This window comes from Orycteropus afer, unplaced genomic scaffold, assembly GCF_000298275.1.
Source record: "Orycteropus afer afer isolate SDZICR_OR568_19922 unplaced genomic scaffold, OryAfe1.0 scaffold00358, whole genome shotgun sequence".
In the NCBI taxonomy this organism is placed as follows: Eukaryota; Metazoa; Chordata; class Mammalia; order Tubulidentata; family Orycteropodidae; genus Orycteropus; species Orycteropus afer.
In genome coordinates, this window is record NW_006921945.1 from 1,758,051 (window position 1) to 1,773,462 (window position 15,412).

Sequence of the window (15,412 nt, forward strand, 5' to 3'; positions counted from 1 at the left end):
ATTAAGGCCTACATTTTATTTCTCTTATTATTTTTTTTAATTGTGAATTGGGTGAAAATTTACAGAGCAAATTCACTTTCCATACAGCAGTTCACGTACACTGTCTCATGACATTGACCACAATTTACCACAATGCAACAACTCCCCTCCCACTTCCTCCCGACAGTCACCTCTTCCCTATGTCCATCCCTCCATGCTCCCCTGCCCCTTGAGCTGTCTCCCTGTGCATAAACAGCCCTTCTTTCTCCCATGATTGTTCTCTCCAAGGAGTGTATGTACCTCAGGTACATGTTTAGCTCATATGCCTGTCTTTTGTTTGGCTGGAAGCCACAGGTGTGGGTTCGATTCCAGACCTGTAGGGCAGCTAGGGGCCATAGTCTCAGTGGTTCCACCAGGCTTTGTCAGACCAGCAAACTTGGTCCCCCGGAAGGGCCATGTTAAGCAGTTCACTGCACTGCGCATACTGATAGGGCTGTGCAAAGGCTTGATATCCTTTCTGTGATGTGTATATTTTAGGATTCTGAGCACATGAAAGCAAACAGTGTGTCCTCTTATTGCACTCAAACTTGTCATCCCTTATCTTAGATCAGAGCCAAAGGCAAGGCTGTGTCCTTTAAGTTTGGAGTGGGATGGGGGCCTGTTGTCTGAGGGGCACTGGGGTTCGTGGCCCCTAGAACTCAAACTGTGAGTTCTGGTGGCATAGTGCCTAAGGCATTTGACTGCTAACCAGAAAGCTGGCAGTTCAAACCCATCAGCCACTCCTCAGAAGGTAGGTTGTGCAGTCTACTTCTGTAGAGATACTGCCTCGGAAACCCAAGGAGAGGTTGCTATGAGTCGAGACTTGACCCCAGTGAGTTTGGTTTTTTGTTCTAAAGAGGATGCTTGAAGGTGACCCCAGGGCTTCTCTCACACCCTGCTCTCCCAGCTGTTACAGAGCTGTGACCGCTGCATACGTGGTGTTTGGTGCCATGGAGTCAGCTCTGACTCTTAGTGGCCCGAGCACAGCAGAAGGGAACATGGTTGGGCCTCACCAGCCTCACGGTCATTGCCGCTCTTGAGCGCATTGCTGCAGCCGCGGTGTCAGTCCATGTTGTTGAGGGTCTTCCTTTCCTTTGCTGACCTTCCGCTTCACCAAGCGTGATACTCTTCAGGGACTGGCCAGGAGCGCCCCGGCTGTGCTTCCAAGACAGATTTGTTAGTCCTTCTGCCAGCCCGTGGTATGTTCACATTCTTCACCAACACCACAGTCCAAACGCACTAGCCTTCTTCAGTCTCCTTACTCATTGCCCAGCTTTCACGTGCACATGAGGCAGTGGAGAACACCTTGGCTTGGGTCAGGTGACACCTTTGCTCTTTCACACTGTACAGAGGTCTTGCGCGGCAGATTGGCCCTGGGTGGGGGTACGTTGTCTGATTTCCTGACTGCCACCTGCCTCTGTGGTGGATGTTTGTTGGCCGCTGTCAGTGCCTGGGGGTGTGACCCTTAAAGAATGATCTTTCTTTCTTATTTTTGACTTTTCACAAGTTTGTCCAGGAAAAGCTGCATTTTAAACACACGTTTTACGTTTTGCTCTCTTCCCCAGAGCAGCCTCACTAGGGGGTTTTGGCACACGATGCAGGCACTTCCGACTGGGATAGGTCCATGGTGGTGGGGATAATGACTTGTCTTTGAAAATGAGAAGCAGCAAAGTCAAGAGCCACTCACTGCTTATTTCAGGCGGGAGACAGGATGGGCTGGCATGTGGTCTTGGTGATTGTTGTTTGTCCACGTTTTAGGGTCTGACCTGGGGGGCCCTGTCCCCATCATCCACCATGGTGACGCAGCAGTCAGTCTTCCTCAAGGCATTGATGGAGGAAGCCTCTCTGGGGACAGTGCAGTGTTGGGGTCCTGTCGGGGAGACGAGGGAGGGTGCAAGCCGTGGTGTGCTGGGGCTGACTGCTGCCACCCCATGCAGGTGGCACTCTGCAAGGCTTTATCTCCGACCTGCTGAGGAAGAGAGCCCCCGTTTTAGCGCTGAGCCTGCTGCTGGCTGCCGGGGCCCTTGTAGGATACAGTCGTGAGTATGCTTTGTGACCAAGAGGTTCTCACCTCTGAGGAGGAAGGCGGTTGCCGTGAGTACAGGTCTGCCTGGGGAGCCCCTGGAGATGGCTACAAACGCACGCCGTGGCCCCTCTCATCCCCTGAGTGCCTGGTGACACCAGCCTCGTGTAGTTTATGTCTGTCAGGGAGGAAGCTGGCAGCCCTCAGCTTCGTCACCCGTTTACAGGCTTGCTGGGAGCGTGCAGACTTTGTTTGAGGGCAGGCTCCAGGAGGCAGCATTACAGCCAATAAAGAGATAAAAGGGAAGAAGGTTCAAAAGAGGAAGGAGATGGTCATTAGTGGGCTTGGTGGGTGGTGTGGGGGCACTGTGGCAACAAGAGCAGGGCTTTATTTCTCTCTCAGAGTCCCCTTAGTGTGTTCCAGAAAAGCTGGAGGAGGCCACAGGAGCCACGGCTCGTGGTCGTCTCTGGGCGAGGTGGCAGCCTGACATCTCTGAGGGCTGCTCTGGGGAGCCTTGGGTTCCGTGCGGTGAGGTCACGGCGGCCCTTCTGCCTCTTCCCCACAGACTCTCCTGACAGCAAGTCCATCAACGCACTTCTGATGACGGTCACAGGTATGCATGGCCCTCACTTCTTTGTCCCACCCTTCTGTGAACAAAGGACAGGAGAGACTCGTTTCTCCCTGGGTCTGAGTGACACCAAGGCCTCGGCTCTAGAGAACTCACAAGACGAAAGGCGAGAAAGGGCCCTCCTTCTCCACTTCTCCAGGCCCTGTTGCTCTGCTGCTGTCGGCCATGATCCTCGGGGCAGAGTGGGCCTTCTCTAGAGTGTCTGTAGCCCTGGCTCTGACGCTTCAGGGAAGCAATGAGCTCTGAGGCACTTGGTAAAGGCCTCCAGGGTGGAGGAGCCATTGCCCTCAAGACAAGAGGAAACACTGTCTGCCTTCTCTACAGAGTCAGTGGGCTGCAGAAGGTCGTGCTGGGGATACCAGTGCGGTGGGAACAGCGCCCTGTTCTGCCTTCAGTGTGTCTGGCTGTGCTTCCTTACATCTTGTGTTAGATCATCCCCACACTGGGCCTTTTATGATACTTACAGCACCCTTGTTATCATGAAATAGAATTGAACCCTGATTTGCAGGATTGGGAGGGGCCTTCATCATCTGGTCCAGCTCCCTCGGTTTGCAGGAGTGGAAACTGACCTAGAGAAGTTAGTTGGTTTCCTTGAGGGGGCGTGTGAGCTTAGTGACCGAAGTGAAATTGGAATTCCAGTCCTTGGCTGTCCTGCTGTATAATCCTTGCCATCCGGTCATAGTCGTGCTGGAAACAGTAACATTTAGCGTGTGTGTGTTTAGGCTCGGTGTGCCTACTGATCCGTGATACATACATGAGCGTGTGCTCACACTCTAGGTAACACTCCTGAAGTGGTGGTGCTCTCCTCTGTGAGTGGGCAGACGCGTGTCCAGGTGTGGTGGGAGCTCCCGCTGCCATCAGAGGCTCTGGCCTGGCTTCTACGTACACGCACCTCTGTTCAGAAGCTTTTGAGTTTTGGTTAAAACAGGGACTTGGTAATGAGAGGTGCTTAGTTCTCAGGATGACCCCTGGGACAGGTGGCAGACAGGGTCACCCGCACCATCTCAGTAACTCCCTTCTTACCTCTGCTGTGTGAGATGCTTGGGGTGCTGCCCCGCTTACTGGAGTGGCAGACTTGTGTGGTTGCCTTTTGGGAACGTGCACCACGCGGATGAGGAGGGATGAGGCGCCCACCGTTTCTGTAGCGTTGGCTTCTAGTAGATACACTGGAGCGTCATAAATCAGGATGGGGTTTCAGAGGCGTGGATGCTGACTGCTTTGAAGATGACTCTGTTGGGGAAGGTTTCCAGTTCCACTGATTGTCCCTCCCCTGTCCTTTTCTCTCCAACGTCCGACTAAAGTACCAGAGTAGAAGTTGCCTTACTCAGCAGGTTCCTGGCTGTGTAATGAATGATGTTTTACTAACAAAGTGTTGTTCTGTGTGTGACTTAGGATTTTTTATCGGTGGACCTTCCAATATGATTAGCTCTGCGATCTCTGCGGACCTGGGGCGCCAGGAGCTAGTCCGAGGGAGCAGCGAGGCTTTGGCCACAGTCACGGGCATCGTTGATGGAACTGGGAGTATTGGTGCAGCGGCGGGCCAGGTGAGGGTGTGAGGGTGCGGCGGGCTGGTGGGGAGGGGGTGGGGTGGGCTAGGTGGATACCCATACTAGTTGGTCCTGTCCTCAGAGGGGAAGTGCCCACCTTGATGGCTTGCACAGTGGGTGGCTTCGTGTGCTGTGCTGTGTACTGCCTTGTCTCCTCTGAGGCCCAGCTGATGCCCCTGACGTGGAAGGTACCTGCACATATTTTAGGTCCTTCTTTCCAGAAGTTTCCTTTGTGTCTGGAAATAAGCTAAGACCTCAGAAGATAGCTCCATCTGGGCCAGCCCCGAGCCCTTCGCGGCCTGTTTGGCACTCCACAGGGAAGGGGCAGTCCTGAGATGTCTGGCACGCAGGCCCTGCCTCTCCGCTCTCCTGTCTCCCCATATCACACACACATGCACATTTCTGACATGGGTGCTCACTGGAAACAGCACTGGACCCTGCAGCTGCCTGGGTCACTGTCCCTGTGCCCCCACGTCCAGAGATCTAAGCCTGTGCTTCAGAAGGTGGGCCGTCCATTTCCTGTGTCTGAACAACCCAGGTGCCTCAGGAAGACGTAGACACTGTGCTGAGTACAGACTTGCAGGTTGGGCCTGGGCGTCCGTATTTTCAGCAAGCCCCCTGGTAAACTCAGGGGTTGCCTCAGCTGACATTGAGCTGCCACAGATCTGTTCTAATCGGCCTTTTTTGCTTAAATTCAGTCCTTCTCTCAGAAGAGAAGGTCCTGAGTCCTGCTCTCCTAGAGTGTGGTGCTCCACGTCTCACTGAGTACTGCTTTTGGAAAATGGGGACTTAGGATCACCTGCTGGCTACCATAGTTGAAGCTGTGACTGTGGGTGAGGTTTGTAACAGGGAGTGACAACCAGATACCAAAGGCAAGACCTCGGGATGTGTGCCAGATGGTCAGAGCCAGGCCCTGAGGCGGGGACACTCCAGGGCAGAGGATCTGAGGAGGGGCCAGATGGACAGGAGGCACAGAGAAAATGCCCTCAGTGTTGACGTTAAAACCCACGGCCGTCGGCCAGTTCAGACTCACAGCGACCCTACAGGACAGTGGAACTGCTCTGTGGTGTTTCCAAGGCTGTCCTCTGTTTGGGAGCATTGCCAGGTCTTTTTTCCTGTGGAGTGGCGGACCCACTGATCTTCTCGGCGGCTGAATGCTTTAACCTCTTCGCCACCAGGGCTTCTAGTGTTGACGTTGTTGTTGTTAGGTGCCATTGAGGCAGTTCTGCATCACAGATCCTGTGTACAGCAGAGCGGACACTGCTCAGTCCTGTGCAGCTTCACAGTCGTCGCTGTGTTTGAACCCATTGTTGAGCCACTGTGTCAGTCCGTCTCGTCGAGAGTCTTCTGTTGAGTTGACCCTCTGCTTTACCAAGCATAATGTCCTTCTCCAGGGACTGAGCCTTCCTGGTAACCTGCCCAAAGTACAAATACGATGTCTCGCCAACCTCACTTCTAAGGAGTATTCTGGCTGGACTTCTTCTGGCACACATCTGCTCTTTCCTCTGTTCTTTTGTTCATGTTGACATTAAACCAAGGAACCCCACTGCACTCAAGTCGATACTGACTCATAGTGACTTTATAGGACAGAGTACAGTTTCCCCATAGGCTGTAAATCTCTCTGAAGCAGACTGCTTCAGGTGGCGGTGTGGCTTGAGTGGTGGGGGTGGGTTGTCAGTGTCTGGTTGTTAGAGGCTGAGGAGAGAGCAGGTACTGAGGAGACACAAACCCTCTTATTCTATGGCTTACCCCCATGACACTGTGTGTGTTTATCATCGTCTCCCCGACTATAACGTAAGCTCATGAGGGCAGGTGTCACGTTTGCTTTGTACTCCACAGCCGTCTCAGAGCAGTGCCTGGCATATAGTGCGCATTTACGTTTGTCACCTGACTGTAGAATATACTTGATTATAATATGGTTGGAGGATGATATTTGAGACCAAAGGTCAAACAGATACTTAGCACAGATCAGGGAAATCTGCCTCGTTGGTTGCACTGTGGAGTGGGAATCAAGGAATACGTGTGGCCGTCTTGGGCGTCTTCCTGTGCAGGGTGTGGGGTGAGTGGTGGGCAGCCTTGTCCGAAGTGATGGTATTTAACTTCTGTTCTGGTTACGTAGTGCCACTCTGACAGAAATATACCACAAACGGGATGACTTGAACCAATAGTTTATTCTCTTATAGTTTGGAGGCTGTAAGTCCGAGTTCAAAGTGCCAGGCTTTAGGGGCAGGGTGAAAGCCCCTCAGCCTTGGGCTTCAGCTCTGCCTCCTGCTGCCAGCCCATGGGAGCTGGAGGCTTTTCTTCACTCAGACCATTGCTGGCTGATTGACAAGTCCAAGGTTGATATGTAAAAAGACATAGTCCTGTTGTTACCAAACCACACAGCAGGCCATTAATTCAAGTCCATTGTAAGTCCCGAGGTCGGCAGAGCATGGCAGACTGCTGAACAAAGACACGGCTACATGCAGGGTTCAAGCGTGCCATGAGCTGGAGACTGTCCCCAAGGCTTCTCCTTATATACTGGAAGCAGACCACATCCCAAAGGCAGCTGCTCAGCTCCTTGTGGTAGATCCCACTGTGGAGTTGATTGCCAGTCTTATCATGGGGAATAACTACCACCAGCTGCCCAGCCACTCAACCAGGCCTACCCAAGTTGATATTACAAATTTAACTACCACACCATCTTCACTAATGTTTTCATCATTGATAAGTGTGTGATGATTAGCATTTCAGGGAGTTTGCTTTCATTCAGAATGACTCACCTACTGAGTGCAGATCCCTGGCTATGAAATCGGTCCCCATGTGCCTGGCCTTCATGGCCAGGCAGCAGGCTCAGAAGGAAGTGCTGCCCATTCCCTCATTCTCGTGGCTGGGCAGCAGGCTTAAGAGGAAGTCTTGTCTGTGTTCCTTATCCTCTGATGCTCAGTGTTGGATGTTTTCCCAGATCCTTGATTTATTATTAAAACTGTATGTCAGTCTTGTCTCCACTCCCCCCCCCACCACCACCACGAATAACACCACTGCCTGTCTTTCTCTGACTTCCCTAGGAAAGAATCACTTGTTCTTTCCTCCATGTCTCTGTTGCCGTTGCTTGTATCCCTCTTCTGGGCACTTGCCACGTGTCACTTGTGCCATTCTGTCCCTTTGTCCGCTGTGCCAGGCCCAGCATCCCTCGTCTTTGTGCTCCAGTGGTTGGTATATCCTTGATGCTAATGGGAGCTCAGTGAAACTAAGTTTAGGGGTGTGGTGACACGGTGGTTATGCACGCAGTTTCTAACCAAAGATTGCTGGTTCAAGTCCAACCCAGCAGTTACGCCAGTAAAAAAGACATGGCGATGTGCTTCAGTAAAGATCATGGCCAAGGAAACCCTCTGGGGTTCTGCTCTGTCACGTGGGGTCACTGTGTGTCAGAACCGACAGGATGGTCCCAACTACAGACAACATTGACACACAGTGTCTGCCTAAGAGAAGTGTCCACGCTGACATGGATGTTCACAGCTGCAGTCTTCAGAGTAGCCCAAAAGTGGAAACCAGCCAGGTGCCCATCAGTAGAGGAACGTATAAACACATTATGACCCATTCAGATAGTGGGATGTTACTTACTCAGCCCTAAAGAGAAATGAATGGTTGCCAACCTGGGTGAGCCTCAGACACACTATGCTGCATGAAAGAAGTCCATGAGAAAAGACCATTTCCTGTATGTGACTCCATTCACGTGAGATGTCCAGAATAGTTAGATCTCCAGCGGAAGAGCCCAATGGTGGTTGAGGGGTGGGCAGGGGCGGCAGGGACAGGGAGAGGAAGAGTAACTGCCAACAGGCACAAGATGGCTTTTGAGGGAGGTGAAAATGTTCTGAAGTTAGATTGTGGGGACGGGTGTGTTATGAAAATACACTAAATCCAAACCACACCCCCTATCATGGAGTTAATTCCGACCCACAGGCCCTAAGAGGACAGAGTGGAACTGCCCCACAGTGTTTCCAAAGCTACAGTCTGTCTTTTTTTTTTTGTGATTTGAGTGAAAGTTTACAGAGCAAATTCACTTTCCATACAGCAGATCATGTACCCTTTGTTTCATGATATTGACTACAGTTTACCACAATGCAACAGCTCCCCTCTCACTTCCTCCCCATAGTTACCTCTTCCCTGTGTCCTTCCCTTCATGCACTCCTGCTCCCTGAGCTCTTTCCCTGTGTATACACTGCCCTTCTAATCTCCCATGATTAATCTCTCCAAGGAGTATATCTACCTAATGTAAATGTTCAGCTTATACACCTGTCTTTTATTTGGCTGAAACCCAAGAACTGGGTTCAATTCCAGACCTCAAGGGCAGCTAGAGGCCATAGTGTCAGTAGTTCCATCAGGCTCTATCAGACCAGCAAACCTGGTGCCTTTTTTTTTTTTTTTTGATTTTGAGTTTTGTTCCATGTTTTTCTCTATCCAGGTTTTCCTACATAGATCCCCCTCTGAGTGGTTGACAGTGGTAGCTGGGCACCATCTAGTTCTTCTGGTCTCATAGCTGTATAGACTGCGGATCACGTGGTGTACCAGTTGCCAAGGCTACTGTCTTGACAGAAGCAGACTGCCACATTTTTCTCCTGTGGAGTAGCTGGTGGATTTGAACCACTAACCTTCCACTTAGCAGCCACCGCATCACCTGGAGTCCTTGAAAATGTACTAAAACTATCAAATTGTATGCTTTAATTGGGTGAATTTTATATATCAGTAATGCTGTAAAAAGGTTAGGTGGCATCAGAGTGGGGCAGTCAGCCCTCTGCTTGTCATGCAGTGATGCAGGCCAGACTGCCACATTGTTTCACTGTAACTTTCCCCACTTACAGATGTCAGTAGCAGTGTGATCAGAGAGCTTGTGTTGGATACTGTTAGATCCTTGGAACTCAGGTCAAGGTTATGCTATAGCTTGTTAAAGCAGTACCGTATTCCTTGGAGCAAAGGGCATGATTGAAGAATGGAGGTATCCTTAGAAAACCAAGCGTTCTGAGGGCATCAGTTATGATGCCTCTCATGGGAGAGACAGTAATGAAATGGGGCCTGAGTATATTCATCTTCCATCTTCATAGTGAAGAGCGTAAGGGCTTAGATGTCTTCTGTTGGCAGTTTCTGTCTGGGGGCCTTTGCAGCCCTCAGTCAAGGGCATTGATAGAGCTTAAACACGTACATGACCCTGCCCCTTCTGCCCTCCAGGATAGCCTTGTGTGACCTGCATCTCAGTGGTCTCATTGTGCTAATGACAAATCACTGTGTTACCCTCTCTCTCTCCTTTTCAGTATCTGGTGTCTTTGATCCAGGACAAACTTGGATGGATGTGGGTTTTCTATTTTTTCATTCTCATGGTAAGTGTGTGTCCATGTGTTTTAACTAATCATTTTTCTTATCACTTTATTTTGAAGCATTTACTTAAGTCACCTCTCAAAACCAGTAGATTGGATGATTTATTTCAAAGACTCTTTTGTGAAAAGGAACATTTCATTCTACTAAAAAGACGACACTTTTTTAAGGATGAGATGGCCCCTCGTTTGTCTTTGTGCGGAGTCTAACGAGTATTGTTGTCTAGAATTCAGAAGAACTAGCAGTGAAAGACTGTTTACAGTGTCCCCAGCCCCTAATCAGTGTCCTCTTCCAAGGTCCTCTCCACTGTCAGTAAGGGTGGAGATTGTGAAGGAAGTAACAGTGCATGCCAGGCAACACGGGATGACAAGTTTGTGTTGCCCTGACCCTCACTGGCGTAGTGTGTGTGTGGAGTCCAGAGCAGGCCGGCACTGGGAAGCGGGTGCCGTGCCCTGGACTCCGGTGCCGGGACGTTGTGCCGTCTGGGGAGTAGCCGGTGCAGAATGGTGCCTGGTGCTTGGACGCCTTGCTCTCTGAGCGAGCGTGTGGCGTTGTCGATGAGACGATGCTCACGACGGGGCTCCTGGGGGTTCTGGGGACTACCTGAGCCCTAAGTGTGGTGGGGGTTCTGTGCTGTCCAGTCGGTCCTGAGACTAGAACTGCCCTGTAGGGCTTTCTAGGCTGTGAGCTTCACGGGAGCAGATCTCCAGGCCTATCTCCATGGACCCACTGACAGTTCAAACTGCCAGCCTTTTGGTTAGTGGCCAAGTGCTGAACCATTGCACCACCAGGGCTCCTGCACCCAACTCTGCCCACTGCCTGCTGCCATTGTCACTGAGTTGGTTCCAACTCATAGTGACCCTACAGGACAGAGTAGAACTGCCCCAGAGGTTTCTAAGGTTGTCAGTCTTTACAGAAGCAAAGCCCAAACCAAACCCACTGCTGTGGAGTCGATTCCACTCCCGGCACCCCGAGAGGACAGAGTGGAGCAGCCTCACAGGGTTTCCAAGGCTGTCAGTCTTCACAGAAACAGTCTGCTTTGTTTATTTCCCATGGAGTGGCTGGTGGGTTTGAGCCGCCGTCCTTCTGGTTAGCAGCCAGATGCCTTGCCTCTATACCAGCAGGACTCCTGCACCTAAGTCCTGGGCATCCTACTGAGAATGCCTTCAGTGGTTTCTTCAGTAGCCCTGGTCACCACAGTATGCCAGCTCGGCTCGCCTTGCGCAGGGGCCCGAGGTGGTCCGTGCAGCAGGTGCTCCGTGCAGCTGGCTCCAGGCCTGGGTCTGTCCCTCCTCTCTCAGAGGCTGCTTGCTTGTGCCTGCTGGCCCTCTAGTTTCCATGGCGGACCATGTCCCCTGTACCCTATTCTGACATGTCCAAGAGGGAGCTGTCTCCTGATGAATCTGCTGGTGAGCCTCCGAGAAGCTCTCGGAGAAGGGAAAGCGGGTCTGTTGTGAGAAACACGGCGTCTGATTAGAGCTCCAGTGTCCATGTTGTGTTCTCCAATGGCATGTGGTTTAATTTCTGTACCCCAGTCCTTTGGAGACTGCAGCGTAACATTAAGTGTTTTGTAATAATACCAACTGTCATTTTAAAAAAAATCATTTTCTGATTCATTTAAGATAAAGTGTTAGCTTAAATTGCTGGCTTGTCCCCTCCGTCATGATGCTCAGGCCAGGGTGCTGCGTTGTTGTTGGGTACTGTCAAGTTGTCTCTTACTCATAGCGACCCCAGGTAAAGTAAAGCAGGACACTGTCTGCTCTTGTGCCAGCCCTGATCCTTGCTCTACCTGAACTCATTGTCACAGCCACTGTGTCTGCCCATCTTGATAAGTGCCTTCCCCTTTTTCCTTGACCCTCCACATTGTTGTTGTTGTTATGTACCGTCGAGTCAAACCTGACTCATAGCGACCCCTCCTTGGGTTTCCGAGGCAGTATCACTACGGAAGTAGGATTGCTCAACCTTCCTTCCAAGGAGTGGCTGGTAGGTTTGAACCGCCAGCCGTCTGGTTAGCAGGCAAGTGTCTTAGCCACTATGCTACCAGAGCTCCCGACCCTCCACATTAGAAGTTGCTAAATTGCTGCTGTGTTTTCCCTCTTCTTTCTTTTCACAGACAAGTTGTACAATTGTGTTTATCTCACCGTTAGTTGTGAGGGAAATAGGCCAGCTTGTGCGGCGGAGGCAGGCTCACCCATTGAGCGAGTGACTGGTGCGCTCCAGAGAAAGGGATGGTGGCTGGCATGCTGGACGTTGCCTGTGAGCTCACCACAACCTGGGGCTATCCCGCTGCCCTGGCCGTCAGCCGCTGGCGAGATGCTTGTCGGTCACGGGGCCTGGTGCTTTTTCCACACACATGATTACTGGTGGTGATCTGTTGCTGTTGCGTGAACGTGCAGCAGACCTGCTGGCCTCTGGCTGGCTGGAGGCTTCCCCGCTCAGCCTTACCTGCCTCACCGGACACAGGTGCTCATTCTCCAGCCTCCGGAGCAGCACAGCACACACAGCTGTGTCCAGTGCGCCACGGACCGAAGGGTCATGCGTTTGGCCTTGGCTCTGCATCTTTGGCGAATGGGTCATCTTTGATGCAGTAAACCCTGATGTCCAAGCTGGACCATGCGCCCCACTGCTCACCTCACGGGAAGGGTATACTACTGCCAGGGACTCTGTCCCTATCCTGTCGAGAGTCATCCCACTCCACAAGCAAAATCCCTTCAAATCATTGTTACCCTGCTCCACCCTGTCCTTATTCAGAATTTATGTTGACTCCGGAGCACACCCAGCCGCCTTTTCAAAGACCGTCAGCACATCCGTCATCTGGAACATTCCGACAGGTGACTCACAGACAGAGGCCTCGGCCGGATCAGCTGCCTGGGCACTTTAAGTCCACTGGGAGTTGGTCTGCTGGGCCCTGTGCCGAGGGCTCGCACAGATGGCCAGACTTCGAGCAGAGGAAGAGGCCTGTCGTCTTAGCGATGCTCCGTAAAAGACTTTGAGTCACACCTGTGATGACTAGGGCCTGAGGGGATCAGGCCTTTAGAGAACTGTAGAGGGTGTCTTCAGGGTGGTTGTAGAGGTGTGCATAAATTAGGGAAGAAAGGGGGCAATGTGCAATTTTGAGGAACCTTGATTCACGTTGGGCTTGGGATTGTTTCTGCTTCTTTATACTCTGAAACGTGTTTCTGAACTTGTAAATGAGGTTATTGAATCAATTTGCAATCTGTTTACTGCTTATTACTGACAAAAAGAGAAAATACGAAACACAGAAAGGAAAAATAAACTGACTTTTCTAGTAAATGCACGTCCGTTGTTTCATTTAAACGTCCAGTCTGAGCTCTGCGTTTAGAGTGTGGTTGATGCTGTGGGGTTTCCTCGCGGTCTTGCGCTAACCCTGCAGGGCCAGCACTTTCACGGCTTCTGTGAGGAGCTGAGGGGTGGTCCTGCCCTGTCACGTCTGCAAGCTGTGTCCCCCGCTCCCGTGCTGTGCTGAGTGTGCATGAGCTGCCTGGTTTTAACTTCAGAGTCTGCAGACAAGGCCTTTAGTAGTGTTGAACCCTTTCCTGACACATGGGCAGACATTCTCCCCCCATGGAATCTGAATGGTTGCATCTTAGTATCCTGATCTCAGCCCTTGTTTTCTCTCCAGTGCAGACTGGCCAGGGGTGTGTCCCACTGAATTCTCTAGAGCCCTGTCTCTCCCTGTCTTAGTCGCCTAGCATGGCTGTAACAAACCCCACCAGCGAGCGGCTGTCATGCTCTCCTAGCATGGCTGTAACTAACCCCACCAATGGGTGACTCTACAAGAGAAGTTTATTTCCTCACGGTTAGGATGCTGGAAGTCTGGATTGGGGGTGCCGGCTCCAGGGTTGGGGAAGGATCTTGTCTCAGCTTCTCTAGCCTGGCCGTTGCCCGGTTCCTTGGACATCTGCACATGACAGCTGTCTTTCCCTCATCTGTGCCAGCTTCTCTCTCCTTAAGACACACCCCACACGGCTGTGACCTTGTTAACAGAACTTGTTCCCAAATGGGACCCCATCGGCAAGTACAGGGGTAAGGGTTACAGCTGCTGTCTTGGGGGCAGTTCGGTCTAACGGCATGTGAAATACATTTGTGACTAAGTTGGGTGCTTGCTTGAGGTGCTGTAGGGCACTAAGGAGGTTTCCTTACACTGCTTCTTACCTGGCGGTCCACAGCAGTTCACCTCAGACCCCTGCCCTCCCAGTCGGCTTCCCTCTGGTTTCCCTGCAGGAAAGGCCCTCGGGAGGCTGATGTGGCTGTGCCCTCTGCCCAGCAGCTCCACCCACCTCTCCCTGGGCAGCACACGATACCCGTCTGCCCATCTTTACCCTGTTTTCATAGGGTTTGCTTTTAGGGGTAGAACTCTTGCCTTCCGTGAAAAGACCAGGCTGTGTTCCCGTCGAGCACCTCACACAGAGCACCCGCTGGAATCCGTCGGCGGAGGCTGCATGTTGCTACGCTGTGGACCTGGTTTCAGTGAGCCTGCAGACCAAGACACCAGGAAGAAAGGCCTGGCAGTCCTCCAGAACTCAGCCAGTGGACACCCCGTGGATCACCACGGTTGAACAGGACACAAATCGGGCCGTGCCCCTGACCCTGACCACAGCCCTTCCACTGTTTTTCGTCTGATGCTGCTGCACGTGCAGCCAACACCCAGAGGCTGTGAGGGCTGCCGCAGTTACCCAGCTGCCTCGGGGCGGATACTCTCTCCTGGGCCTCCAGGACGGCTGCTCCTCGAGAACCACGCACCGTGAGCAGCGAGCCTTTTACCCAGTACTGCCTGGTATGTATGTGTGTGAGTGTGTGTATGTGTACATATGTGTGTGGATATGTGTTATGGATGTAGGAGTGTATGTGTTTTTATGAAGTATGTGCATGTGCATAAGAGTGGGTGTATATGTGTGTACTTGCATAGTGTGTATGAGTTGTATGAGTGTGAGTATATTATATATGTGTGTATCTTTGTGTGTATGTACTTATGAGTGTATATGTGTGTACATGTATGAGTATGGATGTGTGTGTATTTGTATGTGTGCTTGGATGTGTGTGTCTTTGAATGCGTATGTGTATGTATGAGTGTATGTGTATATGCATGGATGTATATATGTATGTGTGTGTCAGTGTGTGTGTGTGTGTGTCTGTGTGTGTGTGGTAAACAGACCAGTTGCCATGCAGACAGCTCTGACTCAACGGTGACACTACATGTGTCAGAGTAGAAGTGAACTTCACGCATTTCTTTTCTTTTTTTATCTTACTATGTTTTTGGTGAATATTTGCACAGCAGCTGAAGTTCCCGTTCACCAGGCTCTGCACGCGCTGTTCCATAGCCTTGTTTCCGTTCTTCACACTGTGTGGACATTTGCATTGTTTCTGTCCTGCTTGTTCGGTTCCACTCCTCTACTCCCTGCCCCCTTACCTTTTTTTCTTTACCATTTGGGCTCATGTATGTGACCTTTTAAGGGAGTGCTGTGCTCACAGGAGATCATTGTGATTTTAGCCAATATGTTATTTTGGGACATCGGGTTTGTTTTGGTTCAAGTGTGAAGATTATCTCGGGGTGGTAGACTCGGGGAGTCCTCCCGTCTCGACCCGTCCTGGAGGTCTGGCTGGTTGTGTTTTCAGGAGTGGGCCGTTCTGCTCTACATCTTGACCATTCTGTCAGGGTCTGTTTGTTGTGGGTCCGTGAGGGTCTGGTGGGTCCATGAGGCTCTGTCTGTAGTGGGTCTGTGAGGGTCAGTCTGTTGTGTGTCCATGAGAGTCTGTCTGTGGTGGGTCCATGAGGCTCTGTTGTAGGTCTGTGAGGGTCGGTCTGTTATGGATGCATGAGAGTCT

At 51.4% G+C, this 15,412-nt stretch overlaps 1 protein-coding gene across 1 annotated transcript in view; it reads left to right on the forward strand.

The window, feature by feature from the left end:
- The window catches only part of SLC37A3 (solute carrier family 37 member 3), a 38,020-nt gene extending 26,249 nt beyond the window's left edge, over positions 1–11,771 (forward strand). The window contains exons 10-14 of the mRNA XM_007952762.1: positions 1,956–2,057; positions 2,607–2,654; positions 4,062–4,213; positions 9,505–9,570; positions 11,679–11,771. Of these exons, the coding sequence (XP_007950953.1) occupies positions 1,956–2,057; positions 2,607–2,654; positions 4,062–4,213; positions 9,505–9,570; positions 11,679–11,771 (461 nt within the window). The remainder of the gene's footprint in view (positions 1–1,955; positions 2,058–2,606; positions 2,655–4,061; positions 4,214–9,504; positions 9,571–11,678) is intronic.
- The last annotated feature ends 3,641 nt before the right edge of the window (positions 11,772–15,412 follow it).